Below are 15449 nucleotides of genomic sequence, written 5' to 3'. Positions count from 1 at the left end.
TTTTACAAACTAAGAAACAAATTACATGTTAAAGTAACGTCTCTTTAATGATAAAGAATATTTTATCAGGAAACTGTAATTTTTTTAGGCAAATTGAAGAATTCCAATCGGAGCCAAAATGCTACACAACATTGGTGGAGACTGCAGAGAAAATACTGAAAAGGCAATCCCATATCAAAGAATCTGATGTTGCACAGAGACAAAAATTCACATTGTCATTTCAAGGACGTAGATTTTCCAAGAAGATAAAATGCTGTGAGTATTTTGAGAAACATAACTCCATACATTATATATATTGTCAGCACTTACCTATCATTATGACTCAGTAATACTAAGTAACTATGGGAACAAGGTTTAAAAATACAGTAAAAATGCATAGCATATATTAATTTGCTTAAATATATTTGGTAAGCATTGAAAGAAAATCTGCCTGATATTAATTAGACCGTATAATGACTGATAAATTACATAATTAACTCAAAGAAATAACAAGGTTTTTACAAGATATAAAGGTTCTCAGCCTTTTTGACTTAAAGTGTCATGAAACCCCCGTTTCAGCACTGGTCTTTCACACCTTAGATCTGAAAAAGACTCCAGACAGAAATGGGCGCGTAAAACTGGAAACGTGGGAGTGTAGAGGGTGGGAAGAGAGGAGACAACAACCAATAAAACACAGTCCTACAACACACTCATTATACAGACAAATGATTATTAAAATACCTTTAAAACAAAGAATAAAGGCAGTTACTTTTTGTTTACTCTTCTTTGAATATTTGGTCTGTATCGTTTGCTGTGTGCAATAATCCGTTGTGTCATCGCATTCATGATCAGACGCTTCACATGTTGTCATATTAAATATTGTTACAGTCATTTTTACAGAAATGAACTGACAGCGCGGAAGCTCTTTCATGAGATTTGAATTCTCCACTGTAATACAACCTCTTGCATAATACAGTGCAGTGATTGGATCGTAAGACTTCATTCTCATGAATAATACTCAGAAAAGGTCGGAAAACTGATGACGTAGACGCGTACTCTCCAGCCACGGCAGACAATCACCACTGCAAATTAACGCATATATGTCACTTTTCGTGACGCTGGTTTAACTTTGTTTTTTGAACCGGAAGAACGAAATTGTTCAAAAAAATAACCACTTTTACCTTAATAATAGGCATAATGAGTGCTATTGTTGTTTTGACTGGTGTGCAACCTGTTCATATATAAACATCTTAAAAATATGTTTTAGGGTTTCATGACACTTTAAAGGCCCCCATTGTCCGGTGCAATTTTAAAGCTGACTAAAACTAGATGCCACTTTAGACTTAAACTTAAAATTTGACTGAAGGATATTTTCTTCAGTACAAAAATTACGACTAAAACAAAGCGTTAGCACTGCAACTGGCCTGAGAAGCCTGTACGTTAATCTTTGATTTTATAATTTCATGCACTTTAGTTTAAAACAAATAAATATCAACCAGATTTAGTATTTTGGTATATTATCCTGGCATTATTTAAAAATGAATAATAAAGGGGGGGTCACCCCCCTGCCCTGATGAATGTCCATTTTGGTTTTGGAGTAAAAGGGCTTTAAGGACTGTGCCAAAATAGAAGCCCTAGCTTTTTTAACAACTGATAAAATACAGGTGCATCTCAATAAATTAGAATGTCATGGAACTTAAACTACTTCAGTCTGTGTGCATTGAATTTATTTAATACACGAGTTTCACAATTTGAGTTGAATTACTGAAATAAATGAACTTTTCCACGACATTCTAATTTAACTAGATGCACCTGTATATACAAATATCTTTCTAGATGTGGAGGACTTTGGAAACATTCCAATGTATGCTGGATCCGAGGAAGAAACCGTTCCACTGGGACGAATGAAACGACAGAGACCAAAGTAAGCAGAACATTATTTTGATGATGTGAAAATTTAGTTTGACAAAATAATGTGAACACCTGGCAATATTTCTTTGCCCCTTTTGCATGTCTGACAAGTTACCAATTTCACATACTAAACACTGCTGAACAAAACTTACATCACACTGATATACAACTTATGGAATATAGAGAACAAAAAGATAAATAAAAGGTAATTGCAAGGTTTTTTCACTGTATCCTACAAAAATGATTGACCCCTACAGTAATGGGTGTTCCCATATTTGTCCAATTCCTGTGTATGTAATTTAATGGTATAAATAATAAAGGTATTTATATGGAAGAAGGAAAAAGAAAGTAATATAGTAAAAGAATTAGAATTTATTGTACAATAATGTACTTGAAGTATTTGCAGGTAATATTTTTATTTTAAAATATGCACATTCGCTCCTAATCATATGCCTTATTTATTCAATTACACTCTTTGACTTGCTATGATCTAATCCTCTTGTCTAGAGGACAGAGGTAACAAAAAGTGGAAAGAATGCACAAGAAACATCTCATCTCCAGCCCCAGCACTAGGAACAACACTTTGATTTGAAATGAATCAAAGTCAGGTTCATTGATAAGAGAAAATAACGGAAACACAAAATAATTAAGGAGGGAGTCGGGCCAAAATAATAAACAAAGGACTAAAAAAATAAATTGTATAAACATAATTTAACTATACACACATCAAAAAAAAAAAAACCTTCCCTTAATTCCTTGCGAAGTGAAAGAGAAAATGTTGTTCTTCCAAACAAAATGGCACCCACTTCCTTATCTCTTTTTTACCTATATCTTTTTACAACAGAATGGTTCTTAAAATCTGTTCTCAATAATAGCATTACTCTGATCTCACACTTTCAGCTAGTGATGGGCGCTATTAAAAGCACTGCTTTATTAAGCTTTGAAACCTTTGCAAATCCTTTGTTTAGAACCAGTGATTCGGAGCATGTATCAAACTGCCAAGTGAAACGAGGTTTCGTTACGTCATAACTGTTTCAAAACATTCTGTTTCAAAACTTCCTCTGCTAGGGGGTGATCTTTGAGAACCCATGAATCTCTATAGTTTTTACCTGATATTGGGTCAGTGTTTAATAAAACATCTGTATAATAAAAAGGAAGAATTGTAGTTAATGGTCTCTTATTGGCCGGGTTAACCAAGCTCTCCATAAAAACCAATCGGCACTTTTTTTTGCATTAAACTGATAAACTAAAGCAATAGTTCATACAAAAATGAAAATGTTTTAATGAGAGTGAATAAGTAATGTGGGTGAACTATTCCTTTAAGTGTACATTATTGTTTTTGATTCCATAGGACTTTAATGAGACACATTGCATATTTCTTCTTGTGGTCATGCCCATCACCTTTCCTAATGAGGTAAATGCAGTGTTACTGTGGTGTTTTAATACTACTGATAATGTTAAAGATGTCAGTACCTCACATCATAAAATTAGCTTGTTCCACTAAATTGGAAGCTTTAGCATATTTAATTGTAAATGAATTGAGCACCCTAATATTGTAAGTATCCAAGTACTTACCTATTGAGAAATATGATTTGTTTCTTCTTATGCTTTTGCAGGAAAGCCATTTTGCCCAGCAGTGCATTTTATGTAAGATGGGAATTTTTCCGTAGCATTTTAGCAATCGCTGTCAGCATCATTACCTCGTTGCTTATTGCATTTTTACACGTCAGAATGGAGATGTGGATTGTTTGTTACATACTTGGATTGTGTTGTTGGGTGGACATTTATATCCGCATGCATGTTGCTTTCTATGAAGACAATGATCTCAAAGTTGACACCTTGGAAACAGCACATCATTATGTCAAAACCGGGTTCCTTGTAGATTTCATAACCTGCTTTCCTTGGGAACTTGTGGGTTGGATTGTGATTTCACCATTTGGTGAGAATGGATTTTATGCCAATAATGAAGCATTGCATCTTTATGCATACTTTAGGATTCCACATATTTTCCAGTTATATCGCATTCCCTTTGCATTTTCATTCTTGCAAGTTGACATTACTGCTGAAAGGAACGCCATTACTGTTTTGAAGTTGTTGGTATATTCTGCTCTTTTCGTGCACTTCACCACTTGTATTACCTTTGCAAGCTCATGCCCTGCTGCAGACCTTTATGGAAACATAAGTGACTATTTCTTACCAGTGACAAAGCACAATTGTACATTATTGTCCTGGGTGAGACACTTGGACAAATCATTTGATGTCAATTTTGGTACGTATTGTTCTTCAGAGCTTTGACCATTGAATATGTTTTATTCTTTATCATATAGCTAAAAGATTAAAAATACATCTGTATATGTTTAAAAAATAACAATAAAATAACAGATGATTTTTGTTCTTCAGGCACTGTTCATTTCCAGGAGTTGTATTTAATGAGCTTGTACTTTGTAACCACAACAGTATGTGTTGTTGGATTTGGGGACATCTATCCATCTCTAACTGCAATGGTAAGTATTAAATCAGGAAAATTTTGGATGAACTTAACTAAAAATGTCTACGCTTTTTACTTTATGGTCATTAGAATGGGGATGGTTAATTGTCATGAAAATAATTCATACCTTTCCTATTTTTCCTTTGATTTGAGATGAAATAGGGCATAGCATGTTTTTGACAACATGTTTTGCAATTTTCTACTTTACAGTTTAGGTTTTATGCCTTTTCTTTTTAACTATTTTTCCATAAATCACACAATGGTTCTATGTGCTATGCATGTTTAGAGACTCCCTGCTTGCTTTATGCATCTCCAGCCACTGACTTTTCTTTGTGCATAAACCACATTTTTAGAAAGCTGGCATGAGTTTCATTATGATTGCTGCGATGCTGTTTACTGGCTGGTTATCAGGCACTGTTACTGCTATGCTGGCAAACACAGATGCTATGAGAGCTGCTTATACAGAGAAAACGGAGAGCATGAAACTGTTCTTGAAGGTATTTATTTTCATACAGAATCTGTTCCATCTTACTGATAACCAGTGTATCATTTGATTAATTTCCACAATCAAAAACAGTAATATTGTAAATTAGTACTGTTTGAAATAGTTTTTTAATGGCAAAGCCTAATTTTCAGAAACTATTACGCCAATCTACTTAGATTATCTTGTGTTATTTAATCTTTCTTATTATTAGCAAGGCTGAAAGTGATTGTGCTGCTTAATGAAGGGTGGAAAAATTGCTTTTTTCTGTTGCTGAAGTATTGAGTATTTTGGTTTTTAATGGACAGGGAGAGAACTGGGCACTCCAGAAGTGCCACATCAAGATGGGGAGTACAGAGTCTCTTTAATAGTGAAGAGAATACAAAAAAATGCAACTGGCCTTTAGAAAAGAGTTTTATCAATAAATGGACAAATGCTGCAAAAGGGAGATAAATCCAGCTGCAGCCCCACAGCGCCACATGTTTCAGGACACACACACACCAGGCCACCTGTCTCAAACTGGAAGTGAGGCGAACCATTTGGTTTAGGACAGATTTGGTCTTATTAGAGTCACACCACTTCCAGTTTTGTAGTGTAACTTTCTTTTGATAGACGTAATACAAGCTATTCTCACATGGATTTTGAAAATATTTATTGTTACTCATTTAGATCAATGTAGTTAATAAATGTAGCATCATGTAGCATACTGAATTCCATTTGACTGTAGGCTATTACGAGATAATATTTAGTAAAAGGGGTCATATGATGTTGCTAAAGTAGTTTCGCTTTCACAACAAAACACACAGCGTCACACACGGCGAGCTAGAGTGAGCAGCGGCCGGCGGCCTTGAGAACGGCGCGGCCAGGCGGGCTTGCGGCAACCACATGTGACGACCCCGGGCTGGACTCCGCTTCGTCCACGGTGAAAGCCGATCCGGCGATCCACAGCGCGAAGTTGATGTATTTCCTCAGCGACCAGCACGGATCAGCTCTAGGCATGACGAAGTGGATATCATTCTCTTTTGGAAGGCAAAACAAAGTAGTTTTGCTTTAACAACGAAAAACACACAGCGCCTTCACGACATGGCGGCAGCAACAATACTACAGTGAGAATAAAAGTTACGCATTCTTTCTTTGCGTTAACATTTGGGTGGCGTTATGCAAATCTTCCCACATTGTGACGTAGACATGTGGGGTCGTGTTAGAACAAGCCGTTTTAGGTAGGCGTGGTTGACTTAACTTTTATAAAGAATATCTCTTTGGATTTGAGACTTTAGTCTTTGCAATTTTACAGATCTTCTTTATGCACCAAGAGCTTGTAACACTTCAAAGAGAAAGGAAAAATTGAAATCGCATCATATGACCCCTTTAATGTTCATTTTGTAACAAATACTTAAAGGGATAGTTCACCCAAAAATTTAAATTTCTGTCAGTAATTACTACTCACCCTCATGTCGTTCCAAACCTGTAAGACCTTTGTTCATCTTCGGAACACAAATTGAGATATTTTTATGAAATCCGAGAGCTCTCAGACCCTGCATAGACAGCAACACAACTGCAATGTTCCCAGGTCCAGAAACGTAGCAAGGACAAGGTAAAGTGCAAGGTAAAATCATTTTTCATTTTAACTTTTGTGTGATCTATCCCTTTAAAGACAGAGCATGGACATTGAATGTCAAGCATACTTTTTATTTTGAAATTCAAAATATTAAAAAACTGTAACCTACTTCTTAAATAAAAAGAAATTTCAACAACAAAAAATATCACTTAAAACTAAACTGTACTAGAAATAATAAACAGCAAATAATTATCAACTTTTGAAATTATTATAATTATCACACATTAAAAGAAGAGTTCACTTTTAGTCCTCTTTTTTCATTGCATTTGATCAAAAAAGTTTTGACCCAATGTAAAAGGGTCTCTGGAATCTTGCACATTTTCGATGAGATTTTGTAGTGTGTCCCTACAAGAGGTGAAATTAAAAATGCATAACACACATTATCTCAACTTTGACAAAGTCAATAACAAACATAAAGTGCTCTGGAGTACCGTAACATAAACCCACAAACAATAAATGTAATAGAATTAGAACAAAGCATTAAATACAGTATATAATAAATAAATTTTTCGATGAGATTTTGTAGTGTGTCCCTACAAGAGGTGAAATTATAAATGCATAACACACATTATCTCAACTTTGACAAAGTCAATAACAAACATAAAGTGCTCTGGAGTACCGTTACATAAACCCACAAACAATAAATGTAATAGAATTAGAACAAAGCATTAAATACAGTATATAATAAATAAATTAAAAACAAAGTGGCCATGTTGTTATGTTTTAATAACTCTGCCCCTCACTTCCAGGTTTAAGGCCCATTCACACCAAGAACAATAACTATAAAGATAACTATATTAGCTTCCACATCAGCAGACGATATCATCTGTTTATTCTAAGCTCACATTATAGCAGTATTGATTCTGATCGGGTGTCAGTGTTTTTATCGTTCATCAGCTGGGAAAAGAAATGTTCTGAAAGTGATTCCAACGATATCGTTTCTCTGTGCCTTTAGCTGTGGTGTGGGCTTTGCTATTCTTTAATATTAAGAATGATTTTAAATCTATATCTTTATCGTTATCTTTATAGTTATCATCCTTGGTGTGAACAGGCCTTTAGATGGGTGGCCTGGCTCGTGTGTCCTGAAACGTGGCGCTGCAGGACTGCAGTTGGATACTACTGGGCAAAAAAAGCCTGAGATGAAACTGAATATCTGACTGCTAGATTGCAAATGCTGTCAGTGCTGCACAGGATTCTTTTAAGAACTGAGAGTCTGAATACCACATTAACTTGAAATGGAAATAGTTATTTGTAACATTATACATTTCTTTGCACTAACTTTTGATCATGTAATGCATCATAGGTAAATGAAATTCTTCAAAATAATGAATTTACGTTGGAATGATTGGAATGTTTCTGTATATTGTATGTATTGTATTAACTAATATTTCTTTTCTCTCTTTTTTTTGTAAGAGCCACAAAATAACTGGGGCTTTATATGACAGTGTAGTTAGATTTTACGTATTTCGATGGAAACTCACAAAAGGATTTGACCAGGAGAAACTGACTGAGTATTTGCCATCTTCATTAGTCGGTGATATATCAACAGTTCTTTATGCTGATTTTATAGCAAAGGTAAAATGTACTATTATTAATGTAAAGATTACTATAGAATGGCACTTAAATTATGTAAACTTATCTCTTTTCCTAGGTGTTTGGTCTTAATATCCAGATCAAGAAAACACTCGAATCTGAGACACGTCCTTTGTCTCCTGCGGCAATAACCAAAGCAGGGAAACTCAGTGTAATAACTTGAATGACAACTTAATTTGCTTGATCTTGCACAGTAGACAGTACCTGTGTTGCTATTTTTCCTTTTTTTTTTTTTTGGAATTAGATACATGTTGAAATTATTTTAATGAGATGAAAATAATTATCTGTCACTCAGATTTACAAGGTGTTGTTTGCAGGGACCATTTTTTGAGACGATGTTAACAAAGGAGTGTCTGGAGGAGTTAGAAACTGATGGATGCTTCATTCGCTTATTAGCCAGAAGAATTTCCCAATCCCTGTTCAGAGCCAATGATCTCATATATAAGAAAAATGACTATGGATCAGAGGTTATTATTGCAAGAACATTGGAAACATACTGTGCATCTGATTTTTGAAAATTTTGAATGGCTATATAAGCCTGAAAGGGTAACAGCATGTTAATGTTTATGTTCAGGGTGTAATTTATAGAGACACTTACATAATGTTCTTGCATAATGTTGGGTATGCATTGCAATTTAGTATTAGTCGGAGCTATAGATATATATCTTTACAAGTAAAGCCTCCCATCCCCCAAATCATCTTTTGACGTCCTTTCTTCAGTTTGAACCCTAATTATGTTTAAAAATTATGCTTTGTTTTGCTAGATGTATTTCATCCACAAGGGAGAAGTGGAGGTTTTATCAAAGGATAATACAGCAGTTCTTTTCAAACTAAAAGCTGGACAGTATTTTGGTGAGAAAAGTTTGCTGCTGGGAGAACCAAAAGCTGCCACAGTAAGGTTAGTATTGCTTTTCATTTTTTTTTAAAGGTGCCTTTGCATTTCCTTATGGAAGATGTTGTATAAGATGCCAGCAGTTCAATTCCTTAACCGTTCTAGAGTATGAGAAGAATAGGTCACTCCAAAAGCCACAGAATCTACCAACATCAGCCAGAGAACATTTCAATCATGTTGGAAGTTTTCCAAGTGTCAACAGGGTTATTAAGTAGTTAGCCCAAAGTATACTTTGGTTAATGTGTATGCTAGGGTACTGTATGTGTATAGTGCATGTGACGCACACAATCAGATTTTTTTAAATTTTTTCTTTCATTCATTCATTCACTGCCCAGACCCGTTTCACAGTGTTAAATATAGAGACAGAACAACAACAAACTACTGCAGATGGCAACAACAATAGACGCCCATGAGAGGAATAGCACAAAAACTGGACAGGCATGACATTTTGTAGTGCGCATATAAGTGTCTGTGTTCACACACTCTAGGTCTGCACGATAATGGTTAAATGGTCAATCACAATTGTTTTGCCAAAAACAACAACAACAAAAGAATATCTCAATGGAGACCGCTAAACTCCATCTTACATGTTTGCTGGTGTTTTCAGCTCATTAGTGTTTTTTCTGCAATGCAGAGAGACCACATGAGCATATTTGGCAGTTTGGGAAAAGTTATTAAATCACTGGGCATAAAATGTATCCATTTAAAAGAAAAGCTCAGATTGAGGGATTTAAACTTGACATTTAACGATCAAAATCATTAAAGCTTATGGAGGTTTGTTACCAATGCAAGACAACACAAATGCCAAATTAAAATAAAATGTTTTCAGGTTGAATAACCAGTGGCCAAATATTGCAGACGATTATGCTTAATAAATCGAGAGAAGCATAAATCATGATCACAATTAAAATATGATTCATTGTGCAGGCCTAGCACATGCTATCAAATAGTGTATACTCTGAAAGGCTAAGTATTAAGTGTTCATGTCAAAATCCTGTTCTTGTTCACACAATAATTATTTAAATCTTACTATGATACTATTACTATTTTACTATTACTATACTTACTATTTTAGTATTTTAAATGATTTGTTGCAGACTGGGGTTGTTCCAGCAGCATTAAGAAATGCTATAACTTCTATGCTGAAAAAAGAAAATGATGCCTCAGACCAGGGGTCGGCAAATAAGTTTGGCATCGTGCCAAAAAAAATGTCGCCACTAGATGGTGGGCCAGAACATAGTCAAAGGATAATTTAAGAAATGAATTGATGAAAAATGCAAATAGAATTGTCTGTGACAGACTGTTACAGTGTCTTTTGTAACTGGTAGTGAGCTGTTATTCTGTGTTAAATCCTGTAGAAGGACAGTCATTAACAAAAAGGTGGTGGTGTCCGGCAGAGTATGTGAGCGGAATGGAGCATCAACAATTTCCCCTCCGTGCTCCGAGCATTTAATAATCACTCCGCTCCGGGTTTACCATTTCCCACTCCACTCATCGCAGAAACACCGCTCTGCTGCTAAAGTGTTTCAGTATGTTTGAAATACCGCAGTTCTGTTCATAACGTATATTAAAAAATAAAATAACAGCAAAGTTTCAAAGTGGCTTATTGGAACAATAGTGATCAAACTTTTTTCCTACCACATGACAAGCTAATAACACGGTTGTCAGCATTAAAATGTATAATTGCTGCTTTTTGCAGTGCAAATTAAGTTTGTGATGAAAATAACTGTTTTCGTCAGTTATTTTACCTACGGATCGATGCATTTCTTACAGATTTCTGCTAATTCGAAATCAGATACAGATGAAGTAGCACTGTAAGATTACATTTGTTTGAATGCATTATTGAGAGACTGATTGCATGTGAATAAGTGTTGTAGTACTTGTTTAAATCATGAAATCGAAATCAAAACCACGCTCCGACTTTTAAAAAAAATCAGCTCCTCGCTCCAGTCAAAATCACTGGAGTAAGCTAACTGTTGCTGTCATGACAGATCTATTTCAGAACCAGCCGCTATCAAAATAATCTGGCTGCGGGCCACCTGTTGCCGACCACTGCCTTAGACCATTTAAAATATTACATTTTTGGCAAAAAATACTTGAGCGTGTTGTTGCCTCCCCAGATAGCAAAATTCCTGAGGCCCAGATCAGGCCCACACCTGACACTTTCATCTGGCCCACATACCGCATGGAATGATGGCACTTGGGCGGTCCGCTCCTGTTTGCCAGATTTGGGCCACGAGCAAGCCAAAAGAAGGCCCAATGTCAGCCATGAATAAACCAAATAAAGCAGAACTGGCCCAAATCTGGGCCACATTGATTTTAATTCTGGCCCAGCTCCAGCCCAGATCCAACACCTTGCTCTGACCCGCATACTGTGAAGAATGATGGCACTTGGGCAGTCCATTCGTTTGCCAAATTTGGGCCACAAGCAAGCCAAAGGAAGGCCCAATGTCATCCATGAATAAACCAAATAAAGCAGAACTGGCCCAAATCAGTGCCACATTGATTTTAATTCTGGCCCAGCTCCAGCCCAGATCCAACACCTTGCCCCGGCCCACATACTGTGAAGAATGATGGCATTTGGGTGGACCACTCCTGTTTGCCAGATTTGGGCCACAAGCAAGTCAAAGGAAGGCCCAATGTCAGCCATGAATAAACCAAATAAAGCAGAACTGGCCCAAATCTGAGCCACATCGATTTTAATTCTGGTCCAGATCCAACACCTTACTCCGGCCCACATATTGTGAAGAATGATGGCACTTGGGTGGTCCACTCATGTTGCCAAATTTGGGCCACAAGCAAGCCATAGGTAGGCCGCATGTCAGCCATTAAAATAAATAAATAAAATAAACCAGAACTGGCCCAAATCTGGCCCACATTTATTTTAATTCTGGCCCAGATACGGCCCAGATCTAACACCTTGTTCTGGCCCACATACTATGTAGAATTATGGCATTTGTGTGTTCCACTCCTGTTTGCCAAATTTGGGCCACAAGCAAGCCATAGGAAGGCCGCATGTCAGCCATGACAATAAATAAATAAATTAGAACTGGCCCAAATCTGGGCCACATTTATTTTAATTCTGGCCCAGATCCAACACCTTGCTCTGGCCCACATACTGCGTGGAATATTGGCATTTGGCCAGTCCAGTTCTGTTTGCCAGATTTGGGCCTCAAGTAAGCCGTAGCATTGCTGCATGTAAGCCAACCAAATAAACCAAAACTGGCCCTAATGTGGGCCACAGTTGATTTTTATTTTAACCCTGGTCTTCCCCACATTCCTCATGTGGCCCACATGCTGCATGGAATGGTGCAAGGCCACTACACAGCCACATTTTAGCTAATAATGAACCAAATAAGCCATAAATATACATTATCTGGGCCACACTAAAACTTCTTCACAAGTTTGAACTTAAATGCTTCTCACTCAGACGCTACCTACACAGTAAGTCTGTGAGTGTCATAGCTACGCTGTGTTAAAGAGTGCACAACGAAGATGAAAGGTTATATATTATAACCTTCTTTAATCGTCTTTAATCCAACAAGGGTAAATCCAAACACAATGTAGTACAGCAACCCACACTTGCGGTCTTGGCCACTTGAGAGCGCGTGCGCGCGACAGGAAGTAAGTGTGCAAGTCTGTCCCAGGTCTTCAAAATGCCAAAGTGCAGTGCCCTTAATGGATACTAAATCCACACTATCTCGAATACCGCTCCAGAGTGCTATTCAAGGCTAAGTGTATCCCATCATGCATTATGTTCTGGAAATAAATCGTGAGACTTTTTGCAGAGATCTCGCGAGAGGTGCCATATATTTGCCAAAACTGGCCCAGATATGGTTTAGGATAACTGGGCCACATTTGTGGCATCATATAAGGGCCACTTTAGGCTCACAGCCACATTAGCCAGTGCTCATTGTGCCATATCTTTGCCAAAACTGGCCCAGATAAGTTTTAATATACCTGGGCCACATTTGCTGAAACATATGTGGACCACATTTGGTTTACACCCTGATTAGCCTTTGTCGACTGTGCCACATTTTTGCCAAAGGTGGACCACATTTGGTTGGCACTATTTGGGCCATATTCACTATTTACCACATGGGCCACCTTAGGGTCACATTCATATTACACATTGCCGTGAACACCACATCTTTGCCTACAGAGGCCCACATGTGATTTGATAAATTTGGGCCATTTTTGGTATTTTACATGTGGGCCACTTCAGGCTTACATCCATTTTGTACGGGCCATAAGAAGGCCAGTGCCGTATCCTTAAGTGGACAACATCCGCATGCTATCTGGGTCTCATTTTTGTGACCATTTTACCACCAGTAACCTTTTTGAACTCCAACAGTCAGGTTTTCATAAATTTCACAGTACCAAAACGGCTTTAATCAAAGTTATCAAAGTTAAGTGATCTGTTGCTTGCTTTTGATTCTGGTGCAATTTCCATTTTCATCCTTCTTGATCTTAGAGCCACTTTCGATACTGTTGATCATAGTCTTTTACTTAATTGACCATTCGCAGGGAGCTTGATTGACAGGTGATCTTACCAATCAGAACGCGGATATTATGTGCCCCCATTGCTATCCACCATCTTGCCCGACAGTTATGGCCGCTCTCCATAGAAATCCATGTTAAAATGGGGTAAAAAAACTTTTTCAATATAACTAAATATAAAATGTGCACAGGGTTAAGCTGTGCTGTTGTTGGCTGCCACAGTAATGGCAATAAGCTAAAGGAGTTCCTTTAAAGTACTTGTTTTGCATACCAGAAAATCCGGTATACCGCTCTAATATTATGCAGAGGTCAGACAGATTCGACTGCAATACCAAAAAGAAGATACTATGTCTGCTTTTGAGGAAATTGATAGCAAAAAACAGACCACTCAGATCATTAGGATCGAGTCAGTTAGAAATACCAAGGGTTCACATAAAACAAGGGGAGTCCGCATTTAGTTATTATGCCGCCCGCAGTTGGAATCAGCTTCCAGAAGAGATCAGATGTGCTAAAACATTAGTCACATTTAAATGCAGACTCAAAACTCATCTGTTTAGCTGTGCATTTACTGAATGAGCATTGTGCAACGTCCGAACTGATTGCACTATATTTTATGTATAATCATTTTCTATTCTTAACTGTTTTAAATTCATTTTAAACCTCTTAAATCAATTTTGAAATCATTTTCAAAGTTTTAAATTCCTTGTTTTATTGTTGTGATTATTTGTTTTATTATTTTATTTATTTTATGTAAAGCACTTTGAATTACCTTTGTATATGAAATGTGCTGTATAAATAAACTTGCCTTGCCTTGCCTATACATGGCTTGCAGTGATTAAGTTAAAATACTGAGTGTGAAATAATAAAATAATATGTTAAAATAATGTGCGCTCTTATTCTGTGGATAAAATCCCATGAACTTCGCCCTGATTGGGAGCTGTATATGCACATGTGCTCTCATCTGTTTTTAATGCAGCTAACCTTGTATCGCTTCATGTCATCTTCCCACTCATTAAACTATGACAGGTCCTTTACTGCAAAAAGACGGTCATTGCAACACTGTAAAGTGATGAAACTATGGTACCGTGTGTTTTTTTAAAGCAATTTCATAGGTTTCACATTATATTATTGGCTCGGAAAATATGTAAATATGACTAGAAACACCAGAGACCGGAAATGTAAAGCACCGTTCCATTCTGGCGAGACTTCCACGTTCAGAAAAAGGTGGATTAGATTGTGTTTTATTAACATCTACACCTACCCTAAGCCTAAACAATAATGCAAAAACAGTCATTATTGTTGTACAGTATGACAAAAATTACGCTATATTTATGTGCGCATGATGTGTAGTGTGAGAGCGGCATTGTTTGTCGGAGATAGCAACAGTAACTAAGGGTGGGCAGGTCTTTGCGAACAGTCAGTTGCCTTGAAAGTCTATCTGGTTTGTCTGGAACAGCTTTAAAGTGGTTTAAATCCTATTTTACTGACTGTTCGCAGTTAATTTCTTTGGGTGGTTACAGGTCTGAGATTAGTTCTGTATGTACTGGTGTTCCTCAGGGCTCAGTTTTAGGCCCTTTACTTTTCAAAATTCAAATGTAAATATTTATTTGTCACCCCTTGGACATCTGTTCTGATCGCTTGGTCTCCACTGTCATTTCTATGCTGATGATACTCTCATCTATATACAGTATATCTGTATTCAAAACCTGGTGAAAATCTTGATCTGTTATCTTTCTTACTGTATTTCTGAGGTAAAAACATGGATGAAGAATAATTTCCTTTTCCTGAATAGTGGTAAACCCGAATTCATGCTTATTTTTTTCCCTTCGTCAAATATTTAAAGCTGGTTCCCTGACTCTGTCTGTTGATGGCTCTGTTTTGGAGACTAAAAGTAAAATGAGGAAGCTTGGCGTTACCTTTAATGCCAGTCTTAAATTTGATCATTTTGTAAAGAACACATTTAAAGCATCCTTTTTTTATCTTTGGA

General features: G+C 36.8%; 1 protein-coding gene across 1 annotated transcript; it reads left to right on the top strand.

The window, feature by feature from the left end:
- Positions 1 to 222: 222 nt before the first annotated feature.
- LOC107675948 (uncharacterized) lies at positions 223 to 9074 on the top strand. The gene is made up of 8 exons (XM_016470444.1): positions 223 to 255; positions 1816 to 1903; positions 3242 to 3304; positions 3507 to 4122; positions 4732 to 4875; positions 8129 to 8221; positions 8835 to 8968; positions 9068 to 9074. The coding sequence occupies exons 2-8, from the start codon at positions 1842 to 1844 to the stop codon at positions 9072 to 9074; spliced, it is 1119 nt and encodes a 372-aa protein (XP_016325930.1). The 5' UTR covers positions 223 to 255; positions 1816 to 1841.
- The last annotated feature ends 6375 nt before the right edge of the window (positions 9075 to 15449 follow it).

Source organism: Sinocyclocheilus anshuiensis, unplaced genomic scaffold, assembly GCF_001515605.1.
Source record: "Sinocyclocheilus anshuiensis isolate Anshui unplaced genomic scaffold, SAMN03320099.WGS_v1.1 scaffold2892, whole genome shotgun sequence".
In the NCBI taxonomy this organism is placed as follows: domain Eukaryota; kingdom Metazoa; phylum Chordata; class Actinopteri; order Cypriniformes; family Cyprinidae; genus Sinocyclocheilus; species Sinocyclocheilus anshuiensis.
The sequence above is the reverse complement of the archived record's forward strand: the minus strand, read 5'-3'. Positions and strand labels throughout refer to the sequence as shown.

Excerpts from the sequence above, each read along its gene's own strand:
- LOC107675948 (XM_016470444.1), top strand. The coding sequence starts at position 1,842 with ATGTATGCTGGATCCGAGGAAGAAACCGTTCCACTGGGACGAATGAAA. Across the intron at positions 4,123-4,731 it reads ATTGTACATTATTGTCCTGG|AAAGCTGGCATGAGTTTCAT; the intron begins GTGAGACACTTG and ends CCACATTTTTAG. Across the intron at positions 8,222-8,834 it reads CCAAAGCAGGGAAACTCAGT|ATGTATTTCATCCACAAGGG; the intron begins GTAATAACTTGA and ends TTGTTTTGCTAG.